This window comes from Pongo abelii, chromosome X, assembly GCF_028885655.2.
Source record: "Pongo abelii isolate AG06213 chromosome X, NHGRI_mPonAbe1-v2.0_pri, whole genome shotgun sequence".
Classification (NCBI taxonomy): domain Eukaryota; kingdom Metazoa; phylum Chordata; class Mammalia; order Primates; family Hominidae; genus Pongo; species Pongo abelii.
Window position 1 is genome coordinate 160,426,205 of NC_072008.2, and position 15,178 is coordinate 160,441,382.

The window sequence follows — 15,178 nt, forward strand, 5'->3', positions numbered from 1 at the left end:
TTGATTTTCAGGTTTTATTTGCCTGTTATAATTCTGATATTATGTACATATATATATATACTTTTGCTTTTTTGTAGAGGGCTTATCAGTAGACCAAGCACAGGCATACAGGGAGGCTGTGGCTGCTGAGCAGGGGCACAGCAGTGCTGGGAGAACCAATCTTTCCTTTTTTTTTGTCTGTTTTTATTTTTCCTGGGATGGGTTCATCAAAGCTAATTGCTATCAATCCTAGAAACCACCTAGGGACTCAGACATCTGCCTACACACTAGTGGCATAAAGGGAAGGACAGGGGTACAAACTTTCAAAGTCACGGTGTATTTACATTCCCAAGGTGGGGGCGGGAGGAGGCTGAGGAAGACAACTGTTCAGACGATAGGGAGGGCAGGGCTGCTAAGGGGTCCTGGGGGGTGGGGGTGGCTGGAAGAGGCCGGCCGGTGGGCAGTGGGAGGAGGTGTGCCCGCCCCGCAGCCAGGTAGTGACGGAGGCCACTTGGATGTTGTCTGGTGGGTACCGAAGGCAGCGTGTGTATGGAGCTCCTGAAAGCCGGCCGTGGGGTGGGCTGGGCGGCGGGAAGAGGCGGTGCTGCCAGAGTGCGATGCTGGGAGTGGGGGGACTCTCTGGGCTCTCCAGATGGCCACCCCTGCCCCCGCGGCCAGCTTGTCCGGCTCCCATCCCGGTTGGAGCAGAGATGGCAAAGAAAAGACAGCAGATGGTGGGGACACCGAGTTCTGTCCCCAGTCCCAGCCAGGCTGGCTGGGGAGTGGCTGGGGGAGGGGGAAGGTGTCAACCCTGGTCCTGAGGAGACCCCACCACGTCTGCCCCCAGTCAGGGAGCAAGAAACACAGCATTTCGGAGACCCTTTCGGGCCACCCCTACTTCTTCTCCCCCAAACCACAGCCTCTCTGCCCAAATGGGCTGGCGAAACAGCACCCAAAGGCCCCTGGCATGTGGGAGATCTGCCCCCAAGCTGGGGCAGAGCAGCGTGTGCCCAGGAAGGGGTGCAGCTGGGTTTTGGCAATAAAGTGGGGACTGGGTGGTAGGAAGGGGATCCGAGGCAGCAAGTTCTCCTCTGCCCCAACTCCTGCCTCCCATGGGCCTGCTGGAGAGGGAGGGGCCTCGATCCCAAGGCCAGGGGCACAGCATCTCCTGTCCTGGACTCCACTATTCTAGGGCCACGGCAGGGTTGATGGGGGAGGTGGCCCCTGAGCTGTCATTGCCCCCTGCTGCCTCCTTCTCCTTCTTGCCACTGTACTGGCCAATGAAGGAACCATCCTCGTTGAACTGAACATCCACGCTGCCCCCATAATCAGCCAGGCTGTCGTCACTGCCCAGGGGCTTGATGTCCCCGTTGAGTGATGGCTGGCTGCTGCCGAAGGCCTTCTCCTCGTTGTCACTGCAGAGGCACAGGGCAGGTGCAAGTAAGAGCACTGCCGAGCCCCTGCAGGAGCCTGGCTGGGGGTGAGGCAGACGCCCGCCTGCCTTCCGTTTGCTTAGAATGCGCTCAGAAAGAGCAGCTCTGACCACCTTGGCAGGCAGGTCTGGGGCTGTCATCTTTGGGCATTCCCCAGATCCTGGGGACTGTGTGATCCTGGGGAGAAACTGTGCACTTGGCCAGGGGATTATGGGGCCTGGCTCCTGTCTGGGAAACTGTCTGGGGCCTCCCTTGGGGAGAGGGGAGCAGTGAAGGTATCTGTGTGGAGAGGAGGGGCTGGGGCATGTTGGCCTCTCCCTGAAATGAGGAGCTGCCGGGCCTGGGGCCTGGGAAGTGAGAGTCCTGTCAGAGCCCCAGCAGCCAGGGGACAATGGCACACCAGGCGCACATTGTCTATAGGGAGTCCTTGCTGTTGGCCCCTCCCCACCGCCCCTGCCTTACCTCTCCAGGGACCTGAAGTCACCCGGCAGCACAGAGAAGAGAGAGAGGGGGTGAGATGTGAAGGCCAGGGTGGAGCTGAGTGCCAGCACCCACTCCTGCCCCGGCTTACCTGTACTCGCCGAAGGTCTCATCTTTCATCGGTCGGGCCTCAGAGTCCACCTGGGTGTCCTCCTTATCCTTCACTGGAGACACAGAGAGGGACAGCTTCTTCTCCCGCCCCAGCCTGACCCAGGGCTCCGGGCCCCTCTACGCCCCGCACCCCCAGCACTCTGTCTCAACAGCGCCCAGAGGTAAGAGGCCTTGAAAGAAACCGCTCACCCCCTGCGGTCCAGCCACCACTTGCCTGTTGCCCCAACCCTGGCCTGGGAGGATGATCCCCCTGCCTGCCCCCACCATGCGCCTGTCATCTTGTGGGGAGCTCGGGGAATCCAGGAGGCCTTGCAGAAGGGTGGAAGGGGCGAGGTGCTCCTCTCTGCCCTCGGCTCCACCCCCGTCACGTGGGGCTCAGAGGCTACCTGAGTATTTGCCGCCCTTGCTGCGCTTGATGAAGCAGAGGATGAGCAGGACGAGGAGCAGAAGGATGATGGCACTCACAAAGCCAATGAACCAGCCCTCAGTGGCGAAGCCAGCAGGAGGGAGCCTCACGCGCCCTGAGGATGAGACACCAGCCCCCCGTGCTGCCGCCCAAGCCAGAACCCAACCTGAGGCCCTGAAGTATGCTCTTAAAGTCGGGACCTTCTGGGGGGCTAAGGAGTGACAGGGACAGGGAGATAGGGAAAAGGGCATCTGCGAAAAGGGTATGAAAGGGGGCTGATTTGGGGACACCCAGATTCTGGGAGGAGAAGCAGACAGGAACCATGCAGGGGGCCTGGGCAGTAGTGGCCATTCAGGGGACAGAAGGACATGAATTGTGCAGCCCCCATGCTTCCCTGGCAGGTGATGGCGGGCCCCCGGTGCCTCACCTGTGCCGTTGGTCTTCACAGCCATCTGGTGCCGGAACATCCTCTCCTTAAACAAGTGGATCTCATAGTCAGTGTCAGGCTGCAGGTCCCACTGCGTGTAGGAGCTCTGGTTGTAGCTGACATACTGTGGCGAGAGGGAAGCCCCACCCTTCTCTTCTGCGAAGGAGAAAGGGTGGCAGCGGGGGGTGAGTCAGAGTGCCAGGCAGCCCCTCTGGCCCAGAGCCCCCTTCCCCACCACGCCCCAAGGCCCCCTTTCACGCTTACCTCCCAAGGCTTTGAACAAGATATGGAACCTGAAGTTGCACTGGCCCTCCTTGGGGACCCAGGAGACGACACTGTAGTTTTCACCCGCTGTGGCTGAGATGTTGCCAAAATCTGAGATCCCTGAGGGATGCAGGGGCACGAGGAGAGTGTGGCAGTTGCCAGGAAGTCTAAGGCCCTCCCTCCTGGACCCGGCTGGCCGGGGCCTCCCTGTTGGCAGGTCATTCCTCCGGCTTACCAGACAAGGCCATAGTGCCTCCTTCCCGTACAATGGCTTCACCAGGGCCCTCTTTGGTGGTGGCCTGAAGCTGGAAGCGGTACCGCAGGTGGGGGCTGAGATCGGTCAGGTTGTGTGTCCGAAGTTCGGGGTCCCGAAGGTTGAAGGACAGCTGCCCCTTGCCCCCCTCATCCACTGTGGGGACAGACAGGGGTTGGCTGTGGCTGCAGCTCTGCCCCCTCCCCATGGCCCCTCCACCTCCCTTCCCTGCTGGGGCAGCGCACGCACGGGGGTGATAGGAGAGCACGTAGCCGGTGAGCACGCCGTTGTGGCTGAGTGGGGGCTGCCAGCGCAGCAGCAGGCTGGTGTTCGACTGGCACTCCAGGTGCAACGCCTCGGGGTGGCCAGGCACTGCAGGGCACAGAACCGAGTGGCAGGTAGGTCCTCGCCCAGGTCTGGGGAGGAGGGCAGGGGATGAGGCGTGGGGTGCAGGACTCACCTCCCTCTGGGGTGCTGAAGGTGAACTCGCTGGCGGGCCCCAATCCTCGCCCGTTAAAGGCCTGCACCTCCAGGTGGTAGGAGCTATAGGGCCGCAAGCCACTGAGGATGACACTGGTAGTGTTGGCGGGCACCACCACATGGTCTTTGTGGATATGTCTCTTGCTGTGCTTCCTCTGACTGCCCTCCCTCCAGTACGTCACCTGCACAAGCGGGCAGGAGACCTCACAGGGGCAGAAGGCACCCAGCAGGGCCCCCAGCGCACCGTCCCACCACCCTTGATGAGGACCCTCCTCTCAACCCAAGTCTTCCAGGAGAGCGGCTGGCAGGTGGCAAAGCCCCCTCACCATCCTGTCACTTTACCTCAGTGATCACCCTCCTGGGCCCCCATGACTTCAACCCTTACATTGTATCCGCGGAGGTGGCCCTTGACCTGGGCCAGGTCCACCGGCCGCCACTTGACCAGCACAGCACTTGAGTTGAGGATTTCAATGCCTTCCAGCTCAGGGATTGCCTGGGGGTCTAGAAACCACCAGTGACTTGGAAAGAGCCATAGGCTCTCACCCCAGCCCTGAGGCCAGGCCCAAGCCCCCACACACAGAGAAGATGGATTCGGATGTTTTATGAGGTACAGTTTGAGGAGGAGAGGTGTGTTTGCATGGTCTCAAGATCTCTCCCTGGACTGCTTATTAGTTGCAAAGGTGAAAATAGTAGCTTATACAAAGGAGAAACCATGGCTGGGCGTGGCGGTTCACACCCGTATTCCCAACACTTTGGGAGACAGAGGCGGGTGGAACATTTGAGGTCAGGAGTTCGAGACCAACCTGATCAACATGGTGCAACCCCATCTCTACTAAATACCAAAATTAGATGGGTGTGGTGGCAAGTGCCTGTAATCCCAGCTAATCAGGAGGCTGAGGCAGGAGAATCACTTGAACCTGGGAGGCAGAGGTTGCAGTGAGCCAAGACTGCTCCACTGCACTCCAGCCTGGGTGACGGAGCAATACTCCGTCTCAAAAAAAAAAAAAAAAAGAAAAAAGAAAAAAGAAAAGAAAAGAAAAAAAGGAGAAAGCAGAAAAAAAACTTGACCGGTTACTTCAAGTTACCATCTGGTCATGTTCCAGATTCAAGGAAATGAAAGAAGCAGCATTGGCTGATATAACTGGAATACCGCTGCCAATTATAGAAATGTGAAGTGTGGAGAATTTCATAACGTCGCTCTGGTTATGTAAGAGAATATCCTCATCCTTAGGAAAGGCGCACACCAGCGCTGAGAGGTGTGGACGTGGGCTGGGGTGGAAGCAGGCGAGTTCAACCCTGGGCGAGGGGCCCTGCCGGATACTCACAGTCCTCTCCAGAGTAGCCGATGGTGACCTGGGGCTCTGGTCCCTTGCCCTGACTGTTGACGGCCTGGACTTTGATCTCATAGGGCACGAAGGTGGACGTGTTGGACACCATCAGGAAGGGGTCGCTGACAATCTGTTCCTGCCAGGGCCCTCGTGTCCCCTGAGGGCGCCACTGCACGCGGTACTGAACCTGGGGGGCGTTCCAGTCCATCCACCGGAGCGGCTGGAGGAGGCCAGCAGAAGAGGAGCCAACATTCTTTGGCCCGCCCCCCAGCGCCCCGGCATCCCCAGACATCAGCCCCTTCCTTTGCACAGCCAAGGGGGAGCAACAGACACCCAGGTCATGGCCTCATGTCCCTCAGGCAGCTCAGCCCAGAGACTCTCACCTTCCACGTGATGACCATATTGGTGGTCTCATTTCCTTCCCCCTTCACATCCACAGGGTTCTTCTCTGGGGCTGGAAAGGAAAGTATTAACACATCAATGCTGCAGCCTCATTTGGAGAGCCACGAGGACCGAGGGCCAAGGAACAAATGGCTCATTCTGGCACCAAGGGAGTCCAGCCCCCTCGCGCTCCCCCTGGAAATTTGGAAGCAGAGGAACTTGGGCACAGCACCTCTCTAAGCCCTCCCTTCACAGCCCGGAGCCCCTTCCAGGTGGCATGGGAGTGGGTGCCACCCTGACTCACCTGCCTCAGGTGTGACCACAGTCTCAGAGACCGGGCTGGGCTCCCCGGGGCCATATTTGTTTATGGCAGTAACCCTAAAGGTGTAGTGGACGTAGGGCGACAGCTTGAGGGTGGTAGAGGTCTGGTTCCCTGGAACCTTGCCCAGACTGTACCATTTTTCAGGTGCCATTTCCTTGTCCTCAAATTCAATGTCATATTCTGCCAAGAAGTGAACCGACAATGGAGTGATCAGCATGTGGCTTTGGGGGAAGGGCTGTGGAGAGGTTGGGTACAGTCTGGGTCCCTGAGTACCCAGGCCAACTGGCATCTCCAGATTCCCATGAGGAACCATGAGTCCCCCCAAACCATGTCCCCCCAGGAAGGCTCCAGGAGGAGGGAGGACCCCAGGAGGGGCCAGGGCTGGCAGAGGTGATGGTGGGGTGGCACTGAGCTCAAGCCTCTTACTCTCAATGGGGGCATTGTGGTCTTCCGCAGGACTCCAGGACACGCGCACCTGGCTCTGCGTCAGCAGGTGCAGGTCGGACAGCACCAGCCGTGGCACCGGCCCGGGGCTCCCTGAGGGTGGGGAGGGTGGGTGCTTGAAAGGGCCCAGGGATGTGAGCCCCGGCCTTCTGGAGTGGAGGCTTCCACCCTAGGACTTACCCACCACCAAGAGCTGTGCCCTACTCTCCACGACATCCAGTTCAGTGCTGGCCACGCAGCTGTAGTTGCCCTGGTCGCTGTAGTCCAGGCTGTGGATGACCAGGCGCCCATCCTCTATGAAGTACCTGTGGAGGAGCCGTGTCTGTCTTTCCTGCCGTCTGGGCTCTTCTCCCCTCCCATCCCTCCCTCCTGTCTCCTTTCCCCGCTCCTGTCAGAGCCTTCCCCATCAAAGCAAGGACGAGGCCAAGAGGTCTGGACTTCCAGCTTTTCCCACTCTGCCCCCTTTCACCGTCACTGTCCTCACTTGTCACTGTCCCCAAGCTCCTGGAGATCTCGACCGTCCCCACGCCAGGTGATGCTGGGCTGCAAGGAGGGGTCAAAGGAGGCCTGGCACGTGAAGGTCACCCTCGAACCTTTCTTCTCGATTGCGCTGCGGGGCCCCTGAGTGATCTGAGTTGCATCTGAGGGTAATGCGTGCGTGGGGAAGTCACACTGCTGTCCTCCAGAGGCCCGGACCCTCCCTCCCAGAGGCACTGCCAGCCACGTGGCAAGGGTCGCCTGACCTTTAACCTTCAGGTTAGCCACGATGGTCACATTGTTTTGGTCATTGGCAGCCAGGCAGAAGTAGCGTCCAGTGTCATTGGCCTGGAGGTCTCGAATGCCCAGGGTCCCATTGGCATAGGGGAAGAAGCGTTCGTCCTGAAGCACTGTTGTCCCATCCTCGTCCAGCCTGGAGGGAGCAGGGCGGGCCTGGCTCTGACTGGCTGGCCTGGGCTCCCTGCCCTCCCTGGCTCCCTGGCCACTGGGACACGACACTCACCACTACCAGGACAAGACACTCACCACTGAACACTGGGCACAGGTGCTCCGAAGGCCTTGCACAGAAGGTAGGCAGTGCTGCCCTGGACAGCCATGTACGTCTGATTGTCTGCAGTCAGGATCTTGGCTGGCAGCTCTAGGGGAGGAACAGTCTCGGGAGACAGGGCAGGACTTGGGGCCACAGCTGGGCCAGGAGCCAGGGACCCTCTGCACGGCTTCCTCAGGCCCCCAAGAGCCCTGCAAATCTTGCTTCCCTGCTCCCAGCTGAGGCCCCCGCCAGGCTGCGTCTCTCTCTGCCTTCAAACACTGCCCTCTGCCTCAGATGCGCCTCTGGTCGCAGCCACCCAACTTTTACGTTATTCCAGGCCTAACTGACAGTCACCTCTCCCCAAAAGCCTTCCTGGCCTAGTCCCCAGCTTTCCCTGAAGTTCCAGGAGAGGTGCCACCTGGGCTGGCCTTGGTCACCTCCTGTCCGGGGTGAGCCTCCGCTCAGTCACAGTGATAAGACCTTTCCCCTCTTACATCTCCCTCGGCTATCATGAGGCTGAGTGAGATGGGGCTAAGGGTGTCAGCAAGGAGAAAGGTCGGCGCCAGCCTGGTAGGCCGAGGACACATCAGCTGCCAGCTGAGCCACTCTGGTGGCCTGGCCCAGTGGGCTGCAGGGACAGACTGGGAGTTAGGAGGTAAGGAAGGGAGGGCACTCACGGACAACGTAGATGTAGGCATTGGCCAGCAAGAGCCCGTGCCGGTTGCGGGCCTCACATTGGGTCACCATTGTGTCACTGGGCTGCACGTTGCTCAGGATCAGGGCGCCACGCTGAATCCGGTACTTCTGGTCTTTGGCCAGCTCTGTGCATACAGCAGGTGGGCCCATGGGCCCCAGCCCGGCATTGAGCTGTGTTGAGGCCCTTCCTCACCCTCCTCTTCCTCTCCCCCACAGTGCCCAGGGCTCACCACAATCCCCACTCCTGCCTGAGGCCCTGCTCACCCTCCACAGGGATCCCGTTGATTCTCCAGGTGACCTCTGGTTGGGGCCTGCCCTGGACTTGGCAGTCCAGGCGGGCAGTCTCTCCTGGCCCATATAGATGGCTCTGGGGCTTGTGCAGCCAGTACGGGGCAGCTGGGAGGAAGGGGAGAGCCGCCCTGAGCCTGCAGCTGGCAGCCGGCTCTTGACCCGGCGCAGACCCTCCCCTCCCCCATGACAGTGGGCATCACAGGCCACTGTCCCAGGAGGTCCATACCCTCCACAGTGACATAGTACGCGTGCCGGGCACTGCCCAGTGAGTTCTCGGCCAGGCAGCGGTACTCGCCATCATCCTCCTCGCCCAGTTTCAGCAGCTGCAGGGTTTTGTTGTGGTTCTGGTAGGTGACACGGTCGGCTGGCATGGGGCCGCTGGGGCGCAGCCATTTGATGGTGGGTGTGGGACTGCCCGGGAGGCAAAGGGAGGAGAGCAGAAGGGAGAAAGGACAAGGCCAATCACCCCAGCCCCCTATACCCCGCGGTGGTCTGAGCTCCCCGCTAGGGCTGCGCCACCCTGCCCTGCCCTGCCCTGCCCTGGATTCTCAGACTCACAAGCCCTCGGCGATGCACTCCAGGACCAATGGCTGCCCCTGCAAGGCTACCAGGTGGCTGCTGGAGTTGGTGGGGAAGAGCAGGCGCGGCTTCCTGTCAATCATGCTGTTGGCTGCCAGGAGAAAGTGGGTGGGTGGGCTGCCCACTCTTCCCTCCACCCCAGAATCGCAAGGCTGAGGGACTCGACACTCCAGCCAGCCCCCGGGGCCTCTGTGTCTTCCTCCATTAAGGAGAGTGTCCTGTCTCTGTTCTCGACGCCTGGGAGGGGGTCTGGGCAGGGTAGAGGTGGGAGCCAAGCTGTTCTTGAGGAAGCCTGGAGTTGTCAGATGGACCTATGGTGGGAAGGGCCATGCCTGAGGGTGAAAGGAGTCAGGGAGAGAGTGCAGAGCCTCTGAGACTCACTGGCCTTGACCCGGAGGTCAATGGGTTCCTTCTGAATGATGGTCCGGGTGCCTGGGAAGTGGGCGTGGCAGATGTAGTCTGAGTGGTTGTCGGAGGTGAGCACATTGGCAAAGTAGAGGTTGCCGTTCTGGCCCATCGTCACCCGCTCGTCCTGCTTGATGTGCAAGATCTCTGCAGGGGGCAAGGAGGCCAAAGTCATGACCCCGTCCAGGAAGACACCCCCGCTAACACCCCGACCCCACGAGGCAGCCGCTCGCCGGCACCCACTGCTGTTCATCCAGTAGATCCGGAGAGGCTCTGCACTTGGGGGAGGGTTGCAAGGCAGAACCACTGACTCCCCTTCCTCCACCTCCACGGGCTTCACTGTCTCCTTTGGCCACTTGGGGGCACCTAGAAGGGACAGACGGGCTGACACTCTCCTCCTGGTCCGGATGGTGCTAGGCAGGAGAAGGGAGGTGGGGGCAGGGGGGTGGCGGGCTACACCGGGGATGGACGAGGGGGCGAGAGTGTCAGGCCAGGAGAAACTTCACAGAAAAGGAGGCAGCCACTCTGGATACCTTCTGGGCTCATAGCAGAGACTAGCACTTAGGGAGGCCAGGGTGAGCAGGAGGCCAGGAGTCCAGGAAGGGTTAACCCTCCACGGTTCTCAGCTCTCCCTGCCCACCCTAGGAAAGGACGGGTGGGGGGAGGCTGAGGCTGAGGTGCAGTGACGGGGGAGGGGAGCTGTGGAGGGATGCAGGAGTCACAGACCCTTCCATCATCCTGACACAGAAACCATGGCAACGGTTCCCAAGGTAACTGGAGGGGTGGGGAGGGGAAAGGAGAGCGCTCAGGAGGCAGAAAGCTCAGGGAGGATGGAATGCGAAGGGAAAACCCCAGGGAAAAGGCGACACAGATCAAGACAGAGCCGTGGAGCAAGAGACACCAAGTCGGAGGTGGAGAGGAAGAGATGGAGAGCCAAGTGGAAAAGCCAGAGAAGAGGGGCCCTGCTAAGGACTGCGGGTGTAGACAGAGATTACTGCAGTGACTCAGGCAGGTCTGCCCAGAATCAGTCACTCCCCCTACCAGCCCACCCCGCCCCCCCGCACCTCGCCACCTTCCTGCTCAGCCATGGGGCTTTCCCTCAGGAAAGCCTGAGGGAGTGAAAGGGCATGAGATGACCGGAAGCGCAATGGAGACAGAGACAGGGCAAAGGAGGAGACTGCACAAGAAACAAGATGGGCCAGGGGAGAAGCTGGGGTGGGGTGGAGGGCTGGCAGGACACCCAGGCCCCTCGTCACGAGACAACTGGCTGACAGCAGCTTCCAGCCCACAATCCCACACGAGCTCCGGAACCTGCCCTCCCTGGTCCCTGCAGCGCCTCGCACCCTCAGCCATGAGCCGGATCTCATGGGACATGGCGGTGCCCAGCTTATTGCTGGCAAAGCAGCGGTAGATGCCCTGGAACCTCTGGGCAAAGTTGCTGTTGTTGCCCGTGATGGTGAAGGAGCCAGAGTGGGGTGACTGGTACACGGTCACACCCAGCTCTTCCTTGGGTTTGAAGTGGACACCATCCCTCGTCCAGCGGAACCTGTGGGCGGAAAAAGGCCCAGAGGCCTGAGGCCCTGGAACCCAACGGGGGCTGGAACAGGCTAGAGGGACAGGTGCAAGCAGCCAGGGCCCCCAGGGGATGGACTGGGAGATGGCGAGGACTTGGGATGATTAGCAAGGTTTGGGGCTTCTGGGCTTAGAAGTTAGGCGGTCCAGGGAGGCACAAGGCCGGGGTCAGTGGCAGGCAACAGGGGCTGAGACAGCAGAGATCACTCACTGCACTTCAGGCTTGCCACTGGCCTCACACTTGAGGCTGATGTCATCTGTGGGGAAGACAACCAGGCGCCGTGGAGACTGTTCCGTGATGACAGGTGGCTCCATCACTGCAGACAGGGTGGAGAGAGCGGTGGTGAGGGTGTTGCCTGGCTGGTGTCATAGCCTCGGCCCCTGTCCCATCGTGAGGGAAGCAGGGTCCAGAGCCCCTGGAGGCCCCATGGCCACAGGGGGACGAATGGAGGGGAAGAACAAAAGAGGCTTGTGGGACATGAAAAGAGGGAGAGAAAGGGACACATGCAAAAATGTAAAGAGAGGCAAGGACAGATGGGACAGCCATGGAAGTTACAAAGAGATGCCTGAGAAAGACAAAAAAGGTATGACAGAAAGAAGCAGGGGCAACAAAAGCCAAGACACAGAAACCAAGAAGGACAAACCCCAGACAGGGGAGAAGGGACCAGAGAGAATGGCAGAGAGGAACAGTGAGGGTGACAGAGTACCCAGGCTGGGGCAGAGACAGAACAAAGCCAGCCCCGCACAGGTGAGAGAAGCACATGGTGCTCAGGGAAAGCCGAGCAGGGCCCCGGCACTCAGGAGGGTAGGGGTGCAGGCTCAGCCAAGGGCCTCCTTACCCCTCTCCTTGGCCTTCTGGGAAACACTCTCACCCCTCCCCAACTTACCATGGTGTCCTTCATCTGAGAAATCCAGGCAGGCAGCAAGGGAGGGAATGGAGAGAAATACTGACAGGCAGCCCCAGAGTGGGGCAGATGGCAGGGGACATAGTAAGCTCCTGCAGCTCCCCCGTGGAGAGGGAATGGCAGGAGAGGAGGCCCTGGCAGTGGCAACAAGGGGGCACACGCTGGGTTGGAGCAGTGGCAGTTCAAGCCCAGGGAGATGGGACAGAGAGATGCCCAGGGAGAGGAGCTCCACTGGATAGACACACAGGGCATGTAGCCCAGAGGCAGCCAGGCCATGCCTCCAGCTCTAGCAGACAGGAAGAGAGAAATTCTTGCCTTTAACAAGGAGTGTCCTTGCAGCCCCCTGGCAGGGCCTGGCAGGGCCTGCAGAACTGACCCCACCCATTCAGGATGCCTTGGAAGGCACCTTCCCCTGCTCCAGCCTGCTTCCCTCCTAATCCAATTAGCACAGCTGAGTGTTTTCAATTACCAGGGCCCAGTCTTCAGAGCCCTGCTGCCCCCTCCCCCTGAAAACTATCCCAAAGGCCCTGCTGCCTCTGAGTTTCCATAGCCTGCGGGATTGGCGCCAGCCCTCCTCTTCTCCCCCCTTCCTCTCAGCCAGCCACCAAGCTCTCTGGGGCAGAGGCCAGAGCTGCTGCCCCAGCCCCAGGACTCTGCAGAGCACTGGCTAGGGCGGCCTCAAGGAAGGGAGAAGAGGGAGGGAGGGAGCAGCAGGCTGCCTCTGAAAGCTTTGTCTCTGCAGAAGACCTCAGTGTGAGGGTCCAGGGAGGGAGGAGGGGGCTCCCTGGGGACACTGCAGAGGGCCCTGAGCTGGGGAGGGAGATGGTGACAGGGATGACAGGATGCAGAAAGCCAACTAGGTGGAGGAAGCAGGAAAAGAGACAAAGGGGGCTGGAGTGGCTGGGCAGGGAGAGATGGAAGACAGGTTCCAACAAGGAGGGCCGGCTGCCTGCCACTGCCCACTGTGTCATATCAGGGTCAAGAACAAGTGCTGGTCAGTGCCCAGGGCAGCCTTGGAGCTGCCATGGCCTTTTGGCCTAGTTCTCTCTCCCCACTCCCATCTTTCTGTAGAGAATGCACGGCTTGCCTTCCACTGTACAGTGTCCTGTGTGCCTAAAAGCCTCACTGGTGTGTGTTTCTACCTGTGTGGCCTCTCAGTGGTTCTGCTCCTTCATCCCTGCACCTGGCTTGTCTTCATGCACCTGTGTGCATGTGCCCATGTGCATCTGTACCAGGGGAGTCTGCATGGCCCTGGCCCTCCATGTATGTGTCTAAGGGGCCAGCCCCTTTACCTCCTCCAAGCCCTCACTGCCTTCCAATGCCAGGTGCCTCCCCAGCCTCTCTCTCGCAGCCCCTGTCCCACTGCTGGCACAGACAGTCTTCCCAACCCCTATCCGCCAACTCATCTCTCAGTGACACTGGCCTCCTCCTTGTCCAGGCCCAGAGACAAAGGTGTCAAGGTGAGGCCAGGAAGGGACTGGAGCCTGGTAGCTCAAGAGACACAAATGCCCTCACACGATACCCTGTGACGTGCCCCTCACACGACCTGACAGCTACTTACAGGAGAAAACACCATCACAGTAACACCCCCCACATGCAAGTGTGTACTTACATTCAGCCCCACTCACACATACACATGACCCAATGCAATCAAATGTCGTGGTCAAATACCTCCCGACCTCCACAAGCCTGGCAAGTAAGTAACAGAGTGACTCACACAGTTACCCATGAAAGGAAGTCAAAATCACATTCACAAATATCTACGCTCAGTCAATCACAAGAACACACAGATATACACAGTGTATCCATGCTTAGTCACAACCCTATGGCCACACTCCCCAACATCCACTCACCTGCTTGTGCCCCCAACAAATGTTACAACCATAGACACATGCTCCAGCAGCCCTGCCCCCACCCCCACCAAATAACTACACACGAAAAAGGGTCCAGAAGGCTGCTGGGCTGGGACCAGGGTTTTTCAAGCCACCTTTTCCTGTCTCAGTTCAGAGACAGGGTGATCAAGGGCCCAGGAGGGGAAAGAGAAATGGGGACAAGACTTGAACACAGGCCTTTGCACAAGCCAGCTGAGGGCTGGGGACCGCCCCATTCTCCTGCTGCCACACCCCTGTGGTGGGGGATGGAAGCGGAGGAGTCGGAGTGGGGCGGGCAGGGATGGGGCGGGCTAAGGAGAGCATGGAGGAGGCCCAAGACCTCGGGGCCCTGCTCCGCGTTCGCTGTCCCTGGTGCTGAAATCGCCCCGGCGGCCGCGCCTGTCCCTGTCCGTGGTTCTGACACGCCCCGCACCTTCTACCCTGCCCTTCTCTCCAGGGGTACCCAACGTCCTGGCTATCTCCTGCCCACCCTGTGCCCAGGAAAGGCCAGGGAGAGGAGTCAGGGTCCGGAACAGGGAGAAGGTGAGGAGGCAGAAGATAAAGAGGGGCCCAACATAGCGGCGAACAGAGGCGCCCAGGCTCCCTTCAGCTACTCACATTCCTCGGGGATCTGGATAAGCAGGCAGGGGCTGCAGAGGAGGAGAGGCCACACGTACCGCAGCGCCACGACCATCTTTCCCGGCGGCACCGCGCAGCACAGCCAGCCGGGCTCGGTTCAGGCTCCGGCCGGAGGGGAAGGGGGCTGGTGGGCGGCTTGGGGCGGGAATTGGGAGTGGGGGCACTGGGAGAGGGGAGAAGGGAAGGGAAGGGAAGGGTGGGGGAAGAGAGACGAGAGAACAGAAGGACGTTAGTGACTAACATCTGGGTAAGCCCGGGCTCTTGGCCCCGCCCTCAGCCCCGCCCCCAGCTGGCCGGCTTCTCCAGCCCTCCCCTCCCCATCCGCACCCCTCCCCACCTTGGAGGGAGAAATCTGGAAGAGATAGCCCTGGCTGGGCCTCTAGGTTGCCTTTTATTCCCTCTCTACTCTCTGTCTGCACCTTTCCTGCCAGCTCCCTCCCCAGCACCAACTTGTTGCCCCATCAGCTCCCCTGTGCATGGCACAGGCCGCTGTGTGCACACCATCCCTGTATGTGTCTGCATGTGCCTGTGAGCAGGTGTCCGTGGGCATGTGTGTGGTTGTGGATCTGCAAGCAGGGAGTGAGCTGTATGTGAGCTGGTATTTCTGTGGTGTGTCTTCTCTGGGAGGGGTTGCACTCATGAGTGGGTGTGTTAGTGTGTGTGCCTGAGGGAATCAACACACAAGTCTGCTAGCTACGTGTGTCTTCTTGTATGTCTTTATGTATTTGTGGGGATGAATCCCGGTATCTGTTATCTCTGTGTGCACACATATGTAGAGAAGAACTCTTCTTGCAGTCACATTGCTATAGCTTTCAGAGCCAACTGATGCCTGGGTGCTGTACAGCCCTAAAAAGCTAATGGGAGGATTGGGAAGTGGGATAGAGA

General features: G+C 59.8%; 1 protein-coding gene across 4 annotated transcripts in view; it reads right to left on the reverse strand.

Annotated features, from left to right (window-relative positions):
• The window catches only part of L1CAM (L1 cell adhesion molecule), a 24,737-nt gene continuing 9,559 nt past the window's right edge, over positions 1-15,178 (reverse strand). The window contains exons 2-29 of one of the 4 annotated variants that reach the window (XM_063721135.1): positions 14,273-14,456; positions 11,766-11,780; positions 11,090-11,195; positions 10,650-10,852; positions 9,550-9,672; positions 9,283-9,453; positions 8,881-8,992; positions 8,549-8,733; positions 8,296-8,427; positions 8,013-8,156; positions 7,332-7,443; positions 7,052-7,218; positions 6,793-6,949; positions 6,489-6,613; positions 6,291-6,401; positions 5,847-6,044; positions 5,545-5,615; positions 5,159-5,381; positions 4,219-4,334; positions 3,814-4,015; positions 3,603-3,725; positions 3,336-3,509; positions 3,101-3,220; positions 2,837-2,992; positions 2,390-2,524; positions 1,984-2,056; positions 1,875-1,886; positions 1-1,394 (exon numbers count right to left, since the gene is read on the reverse strand). In XM_063721135.1, the coding sequence (XP_063577205.1) occupies positions 1,163-1,394; positions 1,875-1,886; positions 1,984-2,056; positions 2,390-2,524; positions 2,837-2,992; positions 3,101-3,220; positions 3,336-3,509; positions 3,603-3,725; positions 3,814-4,015; positions 4,219-4,334; positions 5,159-5,381; positions 5,545-5,615; positions 5,847-6,044; positions 6,291-6,401; positions 6,489-6,613; positions 6,793-6,949; positions 7,052-7,218; positions 7,332-7,443; positions 8,013-8,156; positions 8,296-8,427; positions 8,549-8,733; positions 8,881-8,992; positions 9,283-9,453; positions 9,550-9,672; positions 10,650-10,852; positions 11,090-11,195; positions 11,766-11,780; positions 14,273-14,348 (3,774 nt within the window). In that variant the 5' untranslated portion in view covers positions 14,349-14,456 and the 3' untranslated portion in view covers positions 1-1,162. The remainder of the gene's footprint in view (positions 1,395-1,874; positions 1,887-1,983; positions 2,057-2,389; positions 2,525-2,836; positions 2,993-3,100; positions 3,221-3,335; positions 3,510-3,602; positions 3,726-3,813; positions 4,016-4,218; positions 4,335-5,158; positions 5,382-5,544; positions 5,616-5,846; positions 6,045-6,290; positions 6,402-6,488; positions 6,614-6,792; positions 6,950-7,051; positions 7,219-7,331; positions 7,444-8,012; positions 8,157-8,295; positions 8,428-8,548; positions 8,734-8,880; positions 8,993-9,282; positions 9,454-9,549; positions 9,673-10,649; positions 10,853-11,089; positions 11,196-11,765; positions 11,781-14,272; positions 14,457-15,178) is intronic. The other 3 variants (XM_063721136.1, XM_054545238.1, XM_003779758.4) reach the window with 3 other exon arrangements.